The following is a 15,562-nucleotide window of genomic DNA, read 5'->3' as shown; positions in this document are numbered from 1 at the left end:
TACGCAGCTGTACTTCAGTGCTTTGGATGGCGTAGCCACCTAAAAATAGATACAGAACTATTTTTGTATAGTCTCAATAAAAAATGTTTAATTAACTTGGATATTGTTGTTTACTTAGAAAATATAAATATTTTTAAAATCAACCCTTTCACGCGTAAGTTCAAATCTTTTAAATGACCCCTTGTTTCCATGGCGACGCGTCATGATTGTCACGTGACACACAACATCCACAATAACTAACAGATGTATCGCTATTCGTTTTATTTAGTTTTTCATTTTTTATTAAAATATATATGCAAACTTGCTTACCATGTCAACAATCTGATATTCCGATTCTTCTTAATAAATTATCTTGATCTGTAACGAGATGAGCGCTCAGCCGGATTTAACGTACAGCACTTGAATTCTCCAGTTTCTCCCGACTTACATGAAAGTTAGTGGCTGTTGAACTGGGCGAAGAATAGAGTAAACTTTATTGTTCTGCTATGTGTGTCTGATATATGACTAAAACACGTCGGTGTTTTTGCTGCTTCCATAGACATATGTGTGCATTTTACAAACTACCAATGTATTATTTTACTAGTGATTATTCACTTTAAATGTATGAAACCAAAATGAACATTATGTGGTTGAAAACACTGCATATAAATTGTGATTTTTGACAAGCTCTGAGTGCGTACGTCTCTGGCTCAGCTCCAACCAACGCGCGAAAGCTGTTTGAATCTGGCAGTTCTGTGACGTCACTGAACATTCTAAATCATACTCTCAGGGGCACAGAAATAAGACTCCAGTATATGGTGCAATAATGCTAAAAATGTTAAGATGTAATTTACATTTTAAGTTATTTTTGTTAAAATATATCTGCCGTGGAGGTATGCCCCCCTAGTGACACAACGAGGCCCCCTCGTTTCGTATGTCCTGGCGCCGACCATGTGTACACATGCACAATACAAGATACCAAGGTCAAACCAACATTCATACATACAACTAGCATAAAAAAACATCTGTAAGTGAACAGGTGTGTGTGTGTGTGTGTGTGTGTGTGTGTGTGTGCGTAAGGGTGCAAGCATATCAACCTTAGAGTTTCTATAAAAGTAATACTAATAAGAACAACAAATAACAACAACCTAAATACTTAACATATAAATACAATAGTTAAAAGAAAACGAATTAGGCCTAGCTCAAGACTGGAAGAGATGAGGTGGCTGGCCGACGAGGAAGAAGGAGAATGATAAGAATTGCAGTAATTATGCAGTAGTATTATGTAGTTATGTAGTAATAACTACTAGTGTGTGTGTGTGATGTTCAAGAGTCAACTAGTGTGTGATGCATAAAAAAAAAGATTAAAAGAAAGAAATTAGACTGACCAGGACAAAGGTTAGGCCACTTATCCTGTGTATTCCTTATTAAACATTTATTAGATGTGTTTGTATCTTTGCTAATATGTGATGAATTAAAAATGTGAGGCGTGCTTATAACTTTGAATAGAGTGCAAACAATGAGCCGGAGTTCACATGTCAATTCAGATTATTTGAAGTATATACTCCATGAGTTAATTTAGAAAATGTGCATGTTTAAATATTAATAATAATCAAATCTAGTTAGGCCATGCTAAGAGAAGAAATGTTAAAATAAGTTCATTCAGAGTACACTGAATAGTTATAATTACCAAAAACAAAAATCCTTTTGATTTCCTGTAATATACATAAGATTAATGTGCCCTCAGCTGATAGAAGACATTGTGAGATGCATTAAAACATTAGATGAGAACTGCCAACTGTCTGTTGCAGCTAGCACAAATAGACAGATACAAAAACAATCATTTTTAATATTTTATTAAGGACCATGCAACAGCCATCAAACTTTTTATTGTAGATCCTTCAACAAATAAAAATAGCTCATCAATGCCCTCCTCTGGACTGACGGCCTGCATGGCTAAATGCTCAGCTGTTAATATGGTGCAAAAATATAATAAATGAGACAGGAAGCTGAAATTTATATTACAGAATAATAAAATGTATTAATTGCAATAGAAACAGCTAATCAAAAAAGTACTTTCAATACACTGAGGACAGATTGATGCTAAATGCACATGATCCAAAGATCAGTGGCAACACAAAATGCTTAGTCTATTATAATGTATCTAATGTGAGAGTATGTGAGAGATATTGTATGCTGTTATTTCTTTGCTTTGGAAACAGTCAAATTGCAACCAATGGTAACCAGTGGTGTGTTAGTAATTAAATAATGCTAATGCATAGCATAAACACACACACGCACATCTGATTAATCTGGATTTATTTTCAGCAGCTGGAGGATGATGTCTGCCCACATGTATACTGGCTCAGGAAAGAGACAGATACTCCTTAAAAAAAAAAAGGTGCTTAAATGGTTCTGCCACAGAAGAATGGTTTTGGTTCCACAAAGAACCATTCAGACAAAGGTTCTTTAAAGAACCATCTCTTTCTGACCTTTTTAGGATCTGAAGAACCTTTTCGCCACAAAAAATCTTTGTGAAATGTAAAGGTTCTTCATGGAACCATTTAGACAAAAAGGTTCTACTATGGCATGGTCAAGCGCCTTTATTTTTAAGAGCAAATATGGATTTTTATTCTATCCAGGTGCAGTGTTTTTCTTTATTGGTACCTAGAATAAATGGTTCACACTGTGTAGATGTTGAATGCTTGAAAATGTCAAATCTGAACACTGAAACCCTAATGTTCACCAAGGCTGCATTTATTTGGGCAAAATTAAATACTAAAAATTACTTTAATATATGAATGCATTTTATGGGTGTTAAAAATGAGGAAAGATCTCACAGGGCGTTTTGCTCAGTTGTGCACATGACAACACAAGAGGTTATATAAAGACTTATATATATATTTTAGCCCTCATGATATAAGCCACTTTTGATTAATAAATGTTAAACTGAAGATAGAGTTAAGCTTTTTGCAAGTATTTTTTTTTTTAACAGATATACACCTGTTAAACGATAAATACAAGTACATAACATAGAACTAAGTAAACTTGAATAGCCTCTTAAGATTGGAGCCATTACTATGAACGAGTGATTTTAAAGATGCGTCTTCTAGGTTTTATTCCAATAATATTCAACAGCAGTTCCTTTGCATTCAGTACCCACTGAAAAGTTAGAATTACCAAGACACAAGTCTCTTTGCTCTCCTGCAATATATTGATATGTATATAAATATATATATATATATATATATATATATATATATATATATATATATATATAAGATGGAGTAATATTCAGAAGTAGTAGCTGCAACTTCTGCTCCTCACCCACAGACAGACACAAGTCATTTTTAATATTTTTATTTGAGGACCATGCAATGGCCATGAATGGCCCTTGACATTTTTACAAGTGTTGATCCTTCATTGCCTCTACAGTACAAAATAATTTTAAGTTACTAAAAAAGAAAAACCATCTAACGAAGGAGGGAGGGGAAAAAAATAAAAAAAATCCTGCACAGCAGACTCTGGTGACAGCATGTACATTTTATAACCTGCCCTGAAGAAATAAAGTTACATGAACGGAACAGTTAAAGACTCAGATTAGCAAATGAACGCGTTTACTGAGGGAACGCAGGTGGGGCCATGGGGAACTGCATGGACTGTGGCATCTGTTGGGGGTTGAAGGGGAACGGGGGAGGATGGTTCATGCTGTTCTGGACGGCCCCTTGGTTGGGAGTGAACTGTTGGTTCTGATAGCCTTGGTTTCCGTACCCACCAGACTGATTGCCGAAGTTACCCTGTCCGTTATTGCTGTAACCCCCGCTGCTAAAGCTGCTACTGCCGCTGCTATTGTAACCACTAGATCCATTTTGAGTTTTGTTTCCAAACACCTTCTTCTGCCCATAAGAGTCACTGTTGCGGTTATCCTGGCCGTAGCTGTTGAAGTCCCGCCTGCCGCCAGAGTGGCGATCCCGACGGTCATCCCTATACCCTCCACCTCGACCACCCCTTGAACGACCTGGAAGAGAAACCGGAGTTACACCGGAATTTGGAAACCGATTAGAACAAAGTAAAAAAGCTGTACCCTTAAAAGAGAGATTATGAAGGACAAAAATTGGCTGAGGGTTAAGCACAGCTCTTGTATCTCACCAATTGGATTTACCTCCTCTGTCTTCAGCCATTTGGATGAGCTTGGGGTTTATGGCTTGGTTGGCCTCGCGGAGGACTGAGACGAGGTCGTGAGCCTGTTTCATGTTGTTGGGCGTAAAGAAGGTATAGGCCGTGCCGGTTTTCTGACTGCGAGCCGTACGGCCAATGCGGTGAATGTAGTCCTCGGAATTGTTGGGGTAGTCATAGTTAATGACAAATTTGACGTCTTCCACATCTGTTAAGAGAAAACGAACGCGCCATGGCAGGAGTAGAGGAGTGCAGGTGCACACCGCCATAGCAGCGAGGATAGGAGGCGTTAGCAAGGGAAACAATGAACGATAGGTCATCGACTTACCACGCTGAGGAAAGGATGGTTTTAAAAAAAATAAAATTCTCAGGACTTAAAAGGATCCAAAAAAGGACAAATTTACAATGTCCTCTGTTAAAAGTGACAGGACAAACTGCTGCATCTTGCCAAGACTCAACTCGCTCAAAAACGAGACCGATTAAGAGTCTTAAATTTAAGGCTGACGCAAGCTTTCCAACCAACCGGTGCTCACTTGAAAGAAAAATATGACTCTCTTTGGCAGGACTCGACATGACTGAAGCCAGCAAAAGGAGGGCACGCATCGACCAGCCGGGTAATCGCATTCAGTGTGGAGGTATGTAGATTAAAGCAACTGCTCTCGATGGAAAACAGCTCAAATTTTCATAAAAACGCACTTCCTTTGGAGAAAAACTCCCAGTCCTTAAACTTAAGTTCAACAGTTCAAGCTGTTGCGCGAGAGCAGGACGCAAGTGCAACCACTCAACGGCAAAGCACTCCTCCGTGGTACGCCGCCCCTTGGATTAGACCCCAATCACGGAGCTCCGAACACCTCTGAATGCAATTTGATTGGCTGGCAGACAAGTAGGACTCCACAGAGGAGCTCCTTAACCCCCTCCTGGTGAACCTGGACGCGTCATGCCAAGGTCCTGCCTCCAAGACTCCACCTTCAGGTGAGAGGGGCTCAGAAAGGCACAGCAGTTAAAAGGAAACGGCAGAACTTTATAGAATAGTAAACAATATGAAGTGATAAAGGACATATTAAGGAGGAAATAACAAACCTAGTCCTCTGGAGGCAACATCTGTGGCAATGAGGATGGGCGCTTTGCCATATTTGAACTCTGTTCAGGTAGGAAAGAGGGAGTCAAATCGTGCAAGTTAACCAAAATGGCATCAATAAACGAAGACCTTCAAGGCGAACACATACCATTGAGCACCCAGTCTCTTTCCTGCTGGCTCTTGTCTCCATGGATGCCCATTGCTGGCCACCTGCAACAGGAAAACCCAGTGAATTCCCTCCATCTCAGACAGAAACGAAACAATCGTGACAAAGCAAGTCAGGTCATCTTACCCATCCCTACGCATCCTCCTGGTGAGATCGTCACACCTTTTCTTGGTCTCCACAAAAATAATGGTCTTGTTCTCCTTCTCGCTCATGATTTCCTCCAGCAGACGCATCAGTCTGAAAGAGAACAGGATTGTCATCATGCATCCGCCTCACAACCTTCAAAACCAAACTTTTAAGGTTGCCAGCACTCACTTGTCTTCCTTTTCGCCATCGTTGCAAACGTCGACAATCTGTAGGATGTTGTGGTTGGCACTGAGCTGCAGAGCACCAACGTTGATCTGTACATAGTCCTTCAGGAAGTCCTCAGCCAGCTGCCTCACCTCTTTGGGCCATGTAGCGCTCCACATGAGAGTCTGTCGGTCTGGCTACAGGAGATAAAGAAAAAAACAAGCTTAATTTTACAAGAAACAGCACGTTTGAGATGTTAAACAAGTGAAAAAAAAGAGAGAAAAAGGTCCATACTCTAATTTGGTCCACGATTTTTCGAATCTGAGGTTCAAATCCCATGTCAAGCATCCGGTCAGCTTCATCAAGCACAAGATACGTGCATCTGCGCAGATTTGTCTTTCCAACTTCAAGGAAATCGATAAGTCTTCCGGGTGTGGCTATACAAATCTCAACACCTGACAACAGCAATGGAGAAGTCAGACATTTACCACACAATTTTTTTTATTTTTTATTATATTTTAAAGAGATTCGAGCTTTGTTCCACTCCTCGTACCCCTTTCCAGGTCCCGGATCTGTGGTCCTTTGGGAGCGCCTCCGTAGATGCAGGTGGACTTGAGACGAGAAGCTTTGCCGTACTCTGCCGCCACCTGCTGGACCTGCTGCGCCAACTCACGGGTGGGAGCCAACACCAAGCACTAAAGGGATTAGAACCATCCGATTAAAGCACTGTATAAAGACAAAGATGGAGATTTATTCTTGACCGGTTGTCGAACTTACAATGGGTCCATCTCCACGCTCCAGGAATGGTTGGTGGTTTATGTGAACAATACCAGGAAGCAGATACTGTAGAAAAAAATAAAAAAAGGGTAATTAAAACCAGTTGAAATGAGTCAGTCAGATAATTTACATCAGGATGGGTGAAAAGCATCATACCGAGAGGGTTTTTCCAGAGCCGGTCTGGGCAATGCCAACCATATCTTTGCCACTCAGTGCAACTGGCCAGCCCTGAGCTTGGATGGGAGTCGGATCAGTCCAGTTCTGTTTACTGATCACATCCATCACGTAGTCTACAACACACACAAAAAACATTTAGTTTCACCTTGCAGAGCGCCACATTAAATTTTAATTTGTGATTAACTTACTTGGAAAGTTTGCTTCATGGAACTTCATAATGGGTTTGGGACCGTCTCGAGCCTTCACTGTGATCTCCTTGCTTCTCCTGTAGTGTTCAACCTCTTGCTGCAATAAAAAAAAGGGACCAAACATCTTTAAAAAAAATAAAAAAAATAAATAAAATAAAAAGCACACAGAGAGTTTACTTACAGCTGTCCTCCGAGCGACGTCAGGATGCTCCTGGTAGAAGTTCTTCTCAAACTTAGGGAGCTCATCCAGGTTCCAGTGTTTTTTCCGCAGACGTTCACCAGGATTCCCAAACTTCTTGCCCTGAGGAGGTCCACCCCTGCTGCCTCCAAAGCGTGGGGGGCCACTGCTGTATCTATTCATAGATAAACCAAACATTTTAGACTATTGAGGTTCAGTGACAATTAGTTGGCCAGCACTTATTTCTGCGTTTAAAGAAGCGGCATTGCCATTGTACTAATATACGCCACTTCAAGCGTGACTCGCAGTTTCAGTGGTCTGTTGGGAACGTGGTTTTGGGGAAGAAAAAAAAACGTGGTACATTAACCTTTGTACCCATCCTCAAACAAAATCAACAAAAAGGTGATTTAAGCAAGTCAAGAGGACTGAATAATTGATGTCAAAAGCTCCGGTCCGATGCTCATCGCGAGTTCTCGTCTGCGCCACGTTTTAACGTCGCTGCCATTTTCTCTCTCACCGGCAGGAGACAAAGAGGAAAAACCCGGCCGGCATTTTACATCCTCACAGCCACATGGGCCGACGAGGCCTATAAACGACGACATTTGTGTTCAATTCCAATTAAACGTGATTTTTATCGACATTTAAGAGGTGTTTTACACGTTAGAATAACAGACAGTTTTTTTCCGCTCGATTTCTGTCGTGTAAACGGATAATGTACACACCTAACGTTACTCATCCGCCTAAAGCCCAACACCCTCGATTAAATTGAATCTCACAACAAACACGACGGTGAGATGAATCATTTCGTCGGTGAAAACCATCGATCAACGGCCACTTAATTACGAAATCCACATCGATTAATATTTTTAATTAGGACAAACCTTTCATCGACAAAAACAACAACCATCTTACCCTCTGTCACGACCGCGGTCTCTGTCTGAGTATCCAGGCATATTGTATTCTGAAATTATAAATTAAAAGTTAAGTAACCGGACGTTTTCTGGTCGGTATCGCGCGGTAGAGGTGCTGGTGAACGTCGGGTACACGGTGAACTCGACGCACTTTATAGGAAGGGGAAGTCACTTCCGGAGAGCCGCTGACGTCTTTGTGACGTCCAGGCGCCGCGCATGCGCGTTGGGAGGTTGTTGGATGATGTTCAATGTCCTTACATAAAACATTTTTGGAGGTTGCTATGATTATAAGACAGTGGTATAAAATCATGATTATACATATTCATATCTCCTCATTGGATTTATATTGAAATGAAAATAATACCATGACACATGCCCCCCGAAAAAGGCAGTATAATCTCAATTTTTATTGCACTACTGAACAGTAGGCCTAATATTTAATAACAATGCAATTTGTTTTATTTGGATCTAAGTCATAACCACGGAGTTATTTATGCATCTTATTTATTAACGCAGAACGCAGAATGATAATCTCCTATTCAAGGTTTTAGGTCAAACAAATTCCAAATGTTTTGTGGACAAAAATAAATTACAAAAATATGTGCTTTTTGACTCTCTCAAACAGCTATAATTATAAATAGTTATTTTTGTAATTTATTTTTGTCCACAAAACATTTGGAATTTGTTTGACCTAAAACCTTGAATTCTAGACAAATAAAAGGCTCAAATATATAATATTTCCAATAGGTTCAAGCTTTTTTTATTTTCTAAACCTTTCCCTGAGTTATTTCATAGTTCTGATGACTCTAGATGTAGTTCTAGATGGGTGTAGAAAGTAAAAGACATGAATGTGGAAACTTGTGACAGGTAATTTAAGTCATGAAGTGCATTTCTGTGTAGTGATGCAGCACTCTACTGGCATTGCCCTGGTTTTGGGTTCGATTTCCTAGTTTAGATGGTAAAAGTTACCATACTGTCCTTAGATTTGGTCAAATTGAGTCTGACACCTAGAAAACTTCTTAGAAGGGGAATGTTTTCACCTACCCCCACTTTTCAACACAGAGTGATCAAATTCTTTCTTATTCTAATAGGGACATCTGCCCCCCCTTTGTTCCAAGATGATGCTTAACTGCCCACCTTGGTGCCACAAAAGGATTGTGGAGTACAGTGATACTCTTTTGCCACACCACTGAACCTAATGGTCAGTATTTGCCATCAAGTTTGCAAGAATATGGTAAATAATTGATGCATCAAAGATGCAACCCATTAAAACACAAGTGAATCACAGTGATAGAAATGATGCCCTCTTGAACTCAATCACTGAAATGGTTGGTTGATATATCACAGAATAACAACTAAAACAATATATTTTATGGATTATTTGGACAGAGTCATACAGAAGCAGTGATCCCATCAGGAAGGCACGTTTAATCAGATCTAATTACACACAAAAATAAAACACACACAAAAAAAAAAAAATGGTAGTGTGTGTTACATTTAGCAAATTGCACTGGTCAGCTATGAAAGTTAAAAGTGTTGCTAGTAAATCATGCTGTAAAGGAGCGACCCTCTCAAAGTCAACAGGGCATCCAGTCCATATGGAGGTCGACTTAACTACACAAATACAAAATATTAAAAGAAGAGAAGATGAAGAGATCTTTATGTGTGCGCCAGACTTAAATGAAACGTATAATCATTCAGTCCCTAAAGAGTTTATATATTTATATATATTTGCCTATTATGTACAGCTATTATAATATAGTGTGTGTGTGCAAATTGTTTTTTTTCTTCTTTCAAATCTGATTCAATTAAAGATAAATGGCAGCCAGTGACCCACATATATGAACAATATTCTATAACTATACAAAGCACCATCTCTGAATATTTACCTGATCCATCCAGAGGCTTTTTTTATTAATTTTGTTTCATTTTTGTTTTTCACCTTTTTTGTTCACACTCAAACTGATAAAAAAGTAAGAAAACATGTGTAGCTCAGTTTCAGCGTATGCAAACTCTTAACAACAGTACATGGTCATAGAGGATTGCTATAGACAGGCAGCATCTCAGAAACATTCAACTATATATATATTTAAAAAACTGCATTTGTTTATTTATGCAGCTTCTTTTAATAATCCTGAAGGAACAAGCTTTCAAGCTGTGCATTTGGGAGGCTTGCAAAGAGCACACGAGCCATGCTTCTGTTGTTTTCTGCTAGATTTACACCAAAAGCTGATGTACTTGTATAAAAGATAGAATTGTTTCTTGTTCTGCAGTACAGAGATCCTCCTTTCAGTTCGTCTGTAACGCTCACTGAAGGCCAGAGACATTTTTCATGGTAAAAAAAAAATAAATCAGTAAATTGGTACTACATTGGGTTAATAATAAATTACAAAAAAGAATAAAACACGGACACTTCTCTCTCTTGATTTCCATGAGGGGTAAACAGTTGCATTTCTTCTTTTAGGAAATCATCATCATAATAATTCTAATAAAAAACAGGCCCAGAAAATAAATGGTAACGATATAATGTGAAGGTATGAAATTGAAGACACATCTCATCAACATGCATCATATTTAAATCTATTAAAGGGTTCGATTGACATCGGAGACAGATTAGAATACAGTTTACCAAAAAGTTGACACCAGTAATGCAACACATTAAAATGTTTTTCTTCACAATTTTTCTTAAACAAAAAAAAAGATGGTATTTGAACTTTCAAAGCAAGCCAAAGCCAACCTGAAGCCATTTCAATGGGCTCAGCTTCATTTTCTGCTCTGGAGACATCGGCAACGGTTCCTGGGACCGTGCCAATATATTATATCTGTATAGTTTCACTCTTTTAACCTCGTCCTCTCACACCTCTCATATAAAAATAAAGCTAGACTACCTACCTACCTAAGAATTCATGTATTGGTTCGTTCACTTTTAACAAGCTTATGAGTCAGTCAGCGGATGACGCCAGTCTGGTGTCTGGTGTAGGGCGGCCCAGAAGAGGCCAGTGGAGCCCAGTTCCCTGATCTCGCTAAGGTCCAGCACCATGTGATCATCCTCTCGTCTCGTCTTCGGTAAGGAAGCTCTTGTTCTGCGTGCCCCTCTAAAGTCTGGCCTCTCTTAAAAGTCTGGTCTGTGAAAATGCTACATGAAATATTGGTATTATGTTGTCTTAATGCTAAAAATCAATGTATGGACTTGAAAACAAAAAGAGGAAGGGGAGGTTCCAAAATAGTGAGTAAAAGAGTTACTAGCAGCTGAAAAGAGCTGTTGTTTTTTTTCTCTCTTTTCAAATAATGCAGAAAGATCTGTGTAGCAGCATCAGGCGTGGAGTGCTGCGGTATAATCCGGCCGAGCTCCTCGTGAGGCCCACACGTCTGCCGGCGGACGGACGGACAGGTCTGTCCCGCCTGGAGAAAGCTTCCTCTGCGAGCGCCGGCGCCGGAGGATCATTCCACAGCGAAGCCGCAGGTCTCCTCGATGGCCGTCAGCAGCTTGTCGTAGAGTTTGTCGTAGCTCTCGTACGGAGGAATGTCTATACGGTTGAAGCTGAGGCGAGATTACAATAGTTATATTGTGAGATCATATTACAAAAAATTGAAATGAACACTTTTCTATTGTAATATATTTTAGGATGTAAACCCAATTTTCAGCATCATTACTCCAGTGTCACACGATCCTTCAGAAATCATAATAATATGCATTTTTATCATTATTCATGTTGAAAACAGTTCTTAATATGTTTGCGGAAACAGAGTTTTTCAGCATTATTTTATGAATAGAAATTTCAAAAGAACAGCTATTAATTAAAACAGGAATCTTCTTCTACCATTACAAAAGTATATACGGTCACTTCTAAACATATTAATGTACATTTGCAGAATAAAAGTAATAGTTTCTTTTCTTGTACAAAATCCAATTAATAGCTATTTCTTTTCATGGTACTGCATAATTTATTTTTATTTCCTTAATTTAATAAAAAGAAATAATATCATAAAATGAAAAACAAACACAAAAGTTCATATCTATAAAATACATACTGTATATACACAGCAATAATGAATTTGCTGAATAAAAGTACCATATTCATTTTAATGGTTGTGTATAATATTTGTAATAAAAATATGCAAAAATTAAGATCTCTAATTATATATGCCTTATATTGACTGTTGACTACATTGCTGTCTAAATATTGGCACTGTCCTTTGAAAAAAAAAACCATTTTGTTTGATAACTATTCTATTATAGGAATGTGCTCACCAAGTGTGTGCTTTGGGCAGGTTGTTGGTGCTGGCGTCGATCTGATGGATGGTGAAGAGACGTGGTCCAGCAGCACCTGGATCATACAGTGTTTCAGAGCAAACATGTGTGTGATTATCCTTTCTAGACCCTGAATGAGAAACGCATGCTAAAGGGCATCAGGTACCTTGCAGGGCTTTGAATCCTTGCAGTGGGACTCTGGAGGAGCCGGTGACGAACTGCAGCAGTCTGGCCCTCCTCTCCTCATCATACGACTCCACGGCCCGCCAGAACCACTTCACACTGTTACTTTCAGGCGTGCAGTGCTTCAGACGGGTGTTTGACTTCCAGTCGTTGATGTCGATCTTCCCCAGGCCACACACAATAAGCTGAAATTGAGACACACTTGAATCATTAGCCATGCGGCAAACGAAATATGCCCTATTACACATTTCTTAAGACTAAGAAGTCGAGTTGATTGCATGGCTGAAGTGGATTAATGTTTCCTGAGGTAAGTTTTCATACCTCCAGCTCTTTCTCATCAAACGCCTTGAGTAGGTGTTGTGGGATGACCTCATTGAAGCCTTTCTGCAGGGCCAGGAACTGAGCCTCGATGCCCCTCAGGAACCGCCAGTTCACATACAGCCTGCGTTTAAACACCCACAACACACTTAGGCTATGTTCAGACTGCCAGAAAAAAAAAAATATCTGACTTTTTTTTGCATATCCAGACATTATCCAGATGGGTTATTCGAAAGACTAGACAGCAATAAAAAACATGCAAATTAGATTTTTTTTCTCTAAATTTGATTCAAGCCACATTTGAAGGTTGTTTGAATGAAATGTGATTCCAATCAGATTTTTACAGATGCCTCTCAGTCTGGATGCTCTGGCTGCTCAAATCACATTTCAAATTATATATATATATATATATATATATATATATATATATATATATATATATATATATATATATATATATATATAATTTGAAATGTGATTTGAGCAGCATATATATATATATATATATATATATGAGGACCCTAGACCACAAAACCAATCATAAGGGTCAATTTTTGGAAATTGAGATTTATACATTTTTTGAATCTGAGTAAATAAACTTTTCACTGATGTATGTTTGTAAGGATCGGAAAATATTTGGCTGAGATACAACTATTTGAAAATCTGGAATCTGAGGGTGCAAAAAACCCCATCATAAAATCGCCTTTAAAGTTGCCCAAATTAAGTTCTGAGCAATGCATATCACTAATCCGAAATTAAGTTTGAATATATTTACAGTAGGACATTTAGAAAATATCAAAATATAACCGTGCTAATTATTATTGGTTTTCTGCTCCAGGGTCACATATTTGGGCCTGCCTACATCATTACCAAAGCAACCCATGCAGAGATCTGCTTTGATCACTTTCAATGAATAGTGTCGACAGTTTGCCTGAAAAGACCTGATATGAAAAAAATCTGATCTGATTTGCCTGCAGTTTGACCAGCCATAATGACAACTGCAGAGACACATTAGACAGGGAGGAGGAGGAGGAGGAAGGTGTTCAGAGACAAGAGTCCACACTCACCTCACATACTCCTTCTTGGTGTCTTGGGTGACAGGGATGCTCTTGCCATTGGGTTTGAGCTCGTGTTGAATGATCTCTCCGTATGCATTGTGTTCGACACAGAACGTGTGGTCCAACACCCCAGCGATGTCATTCTCTCTGAACACAGACACCAGAAAATCTTTTAATTATTCCTAGATTCATCATGCATGCAATATAAATAAATGATATATACATATATGCGCTATTGTTATTATTATAACATGGACACTCTTCTGCTGAAGATGCAGGCAGAGTACTAATTGTGCTACAGTTCTTTGGGAGTGTAGATGGATGTATGAAGCACACTGACAGGATCCAGACGAGGCTGTTGTGCAGATCTGGATCCACTGACTCCATGTCGTCCAGAGTGATGGGTTTCCCCAGCAGCTGCTTGTAGAAGGGCAGAGTGAAGCCTCCGTCGATGTAGTGCCCGTGGAAAACAGCCATTCCCATAATCCTCCCCACAAAGTGGAAATAAGACAAATGCTCCTAAAAACATTAACAATTAAAAAAAGATGAGTGCTTTTTGGAAAATACTAGCATCTGTCGGAGTTAATGGGAAGCTCATGAGGAAGATCCGGGTCCACTTACCGGATTGACGGCAGAGTCTGGGTTGATCTGTAGCGTGTAGATGTCATCTCGTGAATACTGGAACAGTCCGTAGTATGGATTTAACATCTCATGCGACAACAAGTACAGCCACTCCCTGTGACACAAACACAAGCCACGGCACAAATCACTGACAGACATTCATTCAGTCTGCGATGGCCTACTCTGACTCTGTTATACTCTAGTTCTACCACTAGATGGACACACACGTGTTAAAAGACAGCAGGAAACTGCATTCATAACCCACTTTACTCTCTTATTGGGATACATTTATTAGCGTAATAGGATAGCATTCAAGAACGTATGCCAGGAGTTGATTTTATCCTTCGGGAACTGATTGAATTGTGAAAAAAGTGATAACAGATGGTTCAAGAAAGTGGAGAAAGCATCATATTATTGAAATGTAAATTTTCCCCTGAATTACAAAGACGTGTTTTTGTGTTGAATAATGTTCACAGATGAATCATTCACAATGAATGTCTTAAGAAAGAAAACCAATGTTGATTTCATGCTCCGCTTTAAGTTTTGTGTAACGTACCTAGCGACCCCACCATAGTCGAGACCTTCTTCTCCTCTGAACTTCACCATCAACCTCTTCCACAGGTCCTTCGGCCTCATCTTCATCACCTGCCGGTATGACTCCTGAGGAAACAGCGGAGGTGTGGTGATGAAACATAAGAAAGAGTACTGAAAGCTCATAAGAAAGAGTACTGAAAGCTCATAAGACTGATCATAATTCAATTGAGATGACAAGTTAACACTAAGTTAGTAGTAACTAGTTTCAGACTTATTTAGCTTTAAATAACAGTCAAGTGTCATAAACAATTTTCTTTGAGTACATGCATGTTTTTATTGCAACTTTTTTTTTCATTTTAATTTAACGTTTTGTTAAGTTTTAGTCATTTTGGTGCATGTTCTTGTCATTTTTATTATTTAATTTCTATATATTTAATAATTTTAATGTCTATAGATTTTTATATTTTGATTATTAATTATTATTTTAATTAGTTTTAAGTACATCAAGTTAAACTAAATAAAAATGTTTGGCAACTAGCTGAAATAAAGTAGTTTAAATGTTTTATTTCAGTTAACGTTTGAGGCAACAAAAGATTATTATTATATATATTTTTTAATGTTTTAGTTTGGGTTGACTATAATAAGCCTGTTATATGCACAAAACAAACAACAAAC

At 38.8% G+C, this 15,562-nt stretch overlaps 2 protein-coding genes across 4 annotated transcripts in view; both read right to left on the bottom strand.

Moving 5' to 3' along the window:
- Positions 1-3,335: 3,335 nt before the first annotated feature.
- ddx5 (DEAD (Asp-Glu-Ala-Asp) box helicase 5) lies at positions 3,336-8,091 on the bottom strand. Of its 2 annotated transcripts, none has more exons than XM_026207824.1 (13): positions 7,923-8,090; positions 7,014-7,185; positions 6,833-6,929; positions 6,624-6,757; positions 6,468-6,533; positions 6,244-6,385; positions 5,985-6,145; positions 5,715-5,887; positions 5,526-5,636; positions 5,382-5,443; positions 5,236-5,295; positions 4,142-4,363; positions 3,336-3,997 (listed from the first exon to the last, which is right to left on the bottom strand). In XM_026207824.1, the coding sequence occupies exons 1-13, from the start codon at positions 7,961-7,963 to the stop codon at positions 3,597-3,599; spliced, it is 1,842 nt and encodes a 613-aa protein (XP_026063609.1). In that variant the 5' UTR covers positions 7,964-8,090; the 3' UTR covers positions 3,336-3,596. The 2 variants fall into 2 exon arrangements, with proteins under 2 accessions (XP_026063609.1, XP_026063610.1); XM_026207825.1 differs by having other exon boundaries at positions 3,425-3,997; positions 4,129-4,363; positions 7,923-8,091.
- Positions 8,092-9,329: 1,238 nt separating this feature from the next.
- Positions 9,330-15,562, bottom strand: part of LOC113046806 (E3 ubiquitin-protein ligase SMURF2-like) — a 46,964-nt gene continuing 40,731 nt past the window's right edge. For both annotated transcript variants that reach the window (XM_026207821.1, XM_026207822.1), the window contains exons 13-20: positions 14,910-15,013; positions 14,354-14,468; positions 14,073-14,251; positions 13,742-13,879; positions 12,678-12,798; positions 12,340-12,541; positions 12,174-12,249; positions 9,330-11,462 (exon numbers count right to left, since the gene is read on the bottom strand). In XM_026207821.1, coding sequence (XP_026063606.1) covers positions 11,363-11,462; positions 12,174-12,249; positions 12,340-12,541; positions 12,678-12,798; positions 13,742-13,879; positions 14,073-14,251; positions 14,354-14,468; positions 14,910-15,013 — 1,035 coding nt within the window. In that variant the 3' untranslated portion in view covers positions 9,330-11,362. The remainder of the gene's footprint in view (positions 11,463-12,173; positions 12,250-12,339; positions 12,542-12,677; positions 12,799-13,741; positions 13,880-14,072; positions 14,252-14,353; positions 14,469-14,909; positions 15,014-15,562) is intronic.

This window comes from Carassius auratus, chromosome 28 (genome assembly GCF_003368295.1).
Source record: "Carassius auratus strain Wakin chromosome 28, ASM336829v1, whole genome shotgun sequence".
NCBI classification, from domain to species: Eukaryota; Metazoa; Chordata; class Actinopteri; order Cypriniformes; family Cyprinidae; genus Carassius; species Carassius auratus.
Note: the sequence above shows the minus strand (reverse complement) of the source record. Positions and strands in the feature narration are given on the sequence as shown.

What these genes read in the sequence shown, in the direction of transcription:
- ddx5 (XM_026207824.1), bottom strand. Translation starts at nt 7,963, where the DNA reads ATGCCTGGATACTCAGACAGAGACCGCGGTCGTGACAGAGG. An exon ending in AAATCGTGGACCAAATTAGA is followed by an intron (nt 5,888 to 5,984) that starts GTATGGACCTTT and finishes TATCTCCTGTAG; the next exon opens with CCAGACCGACAGACTCTCAT. An exon ending in AAGAGACTGGGTGCTCAATG is followed by an intron (nt 5,296 to 5,381) that starts GTATGTGTTCGC and finishes CTACCTGAACAG; the next exon opens with AGTTCAAATATGGCAAAGCG.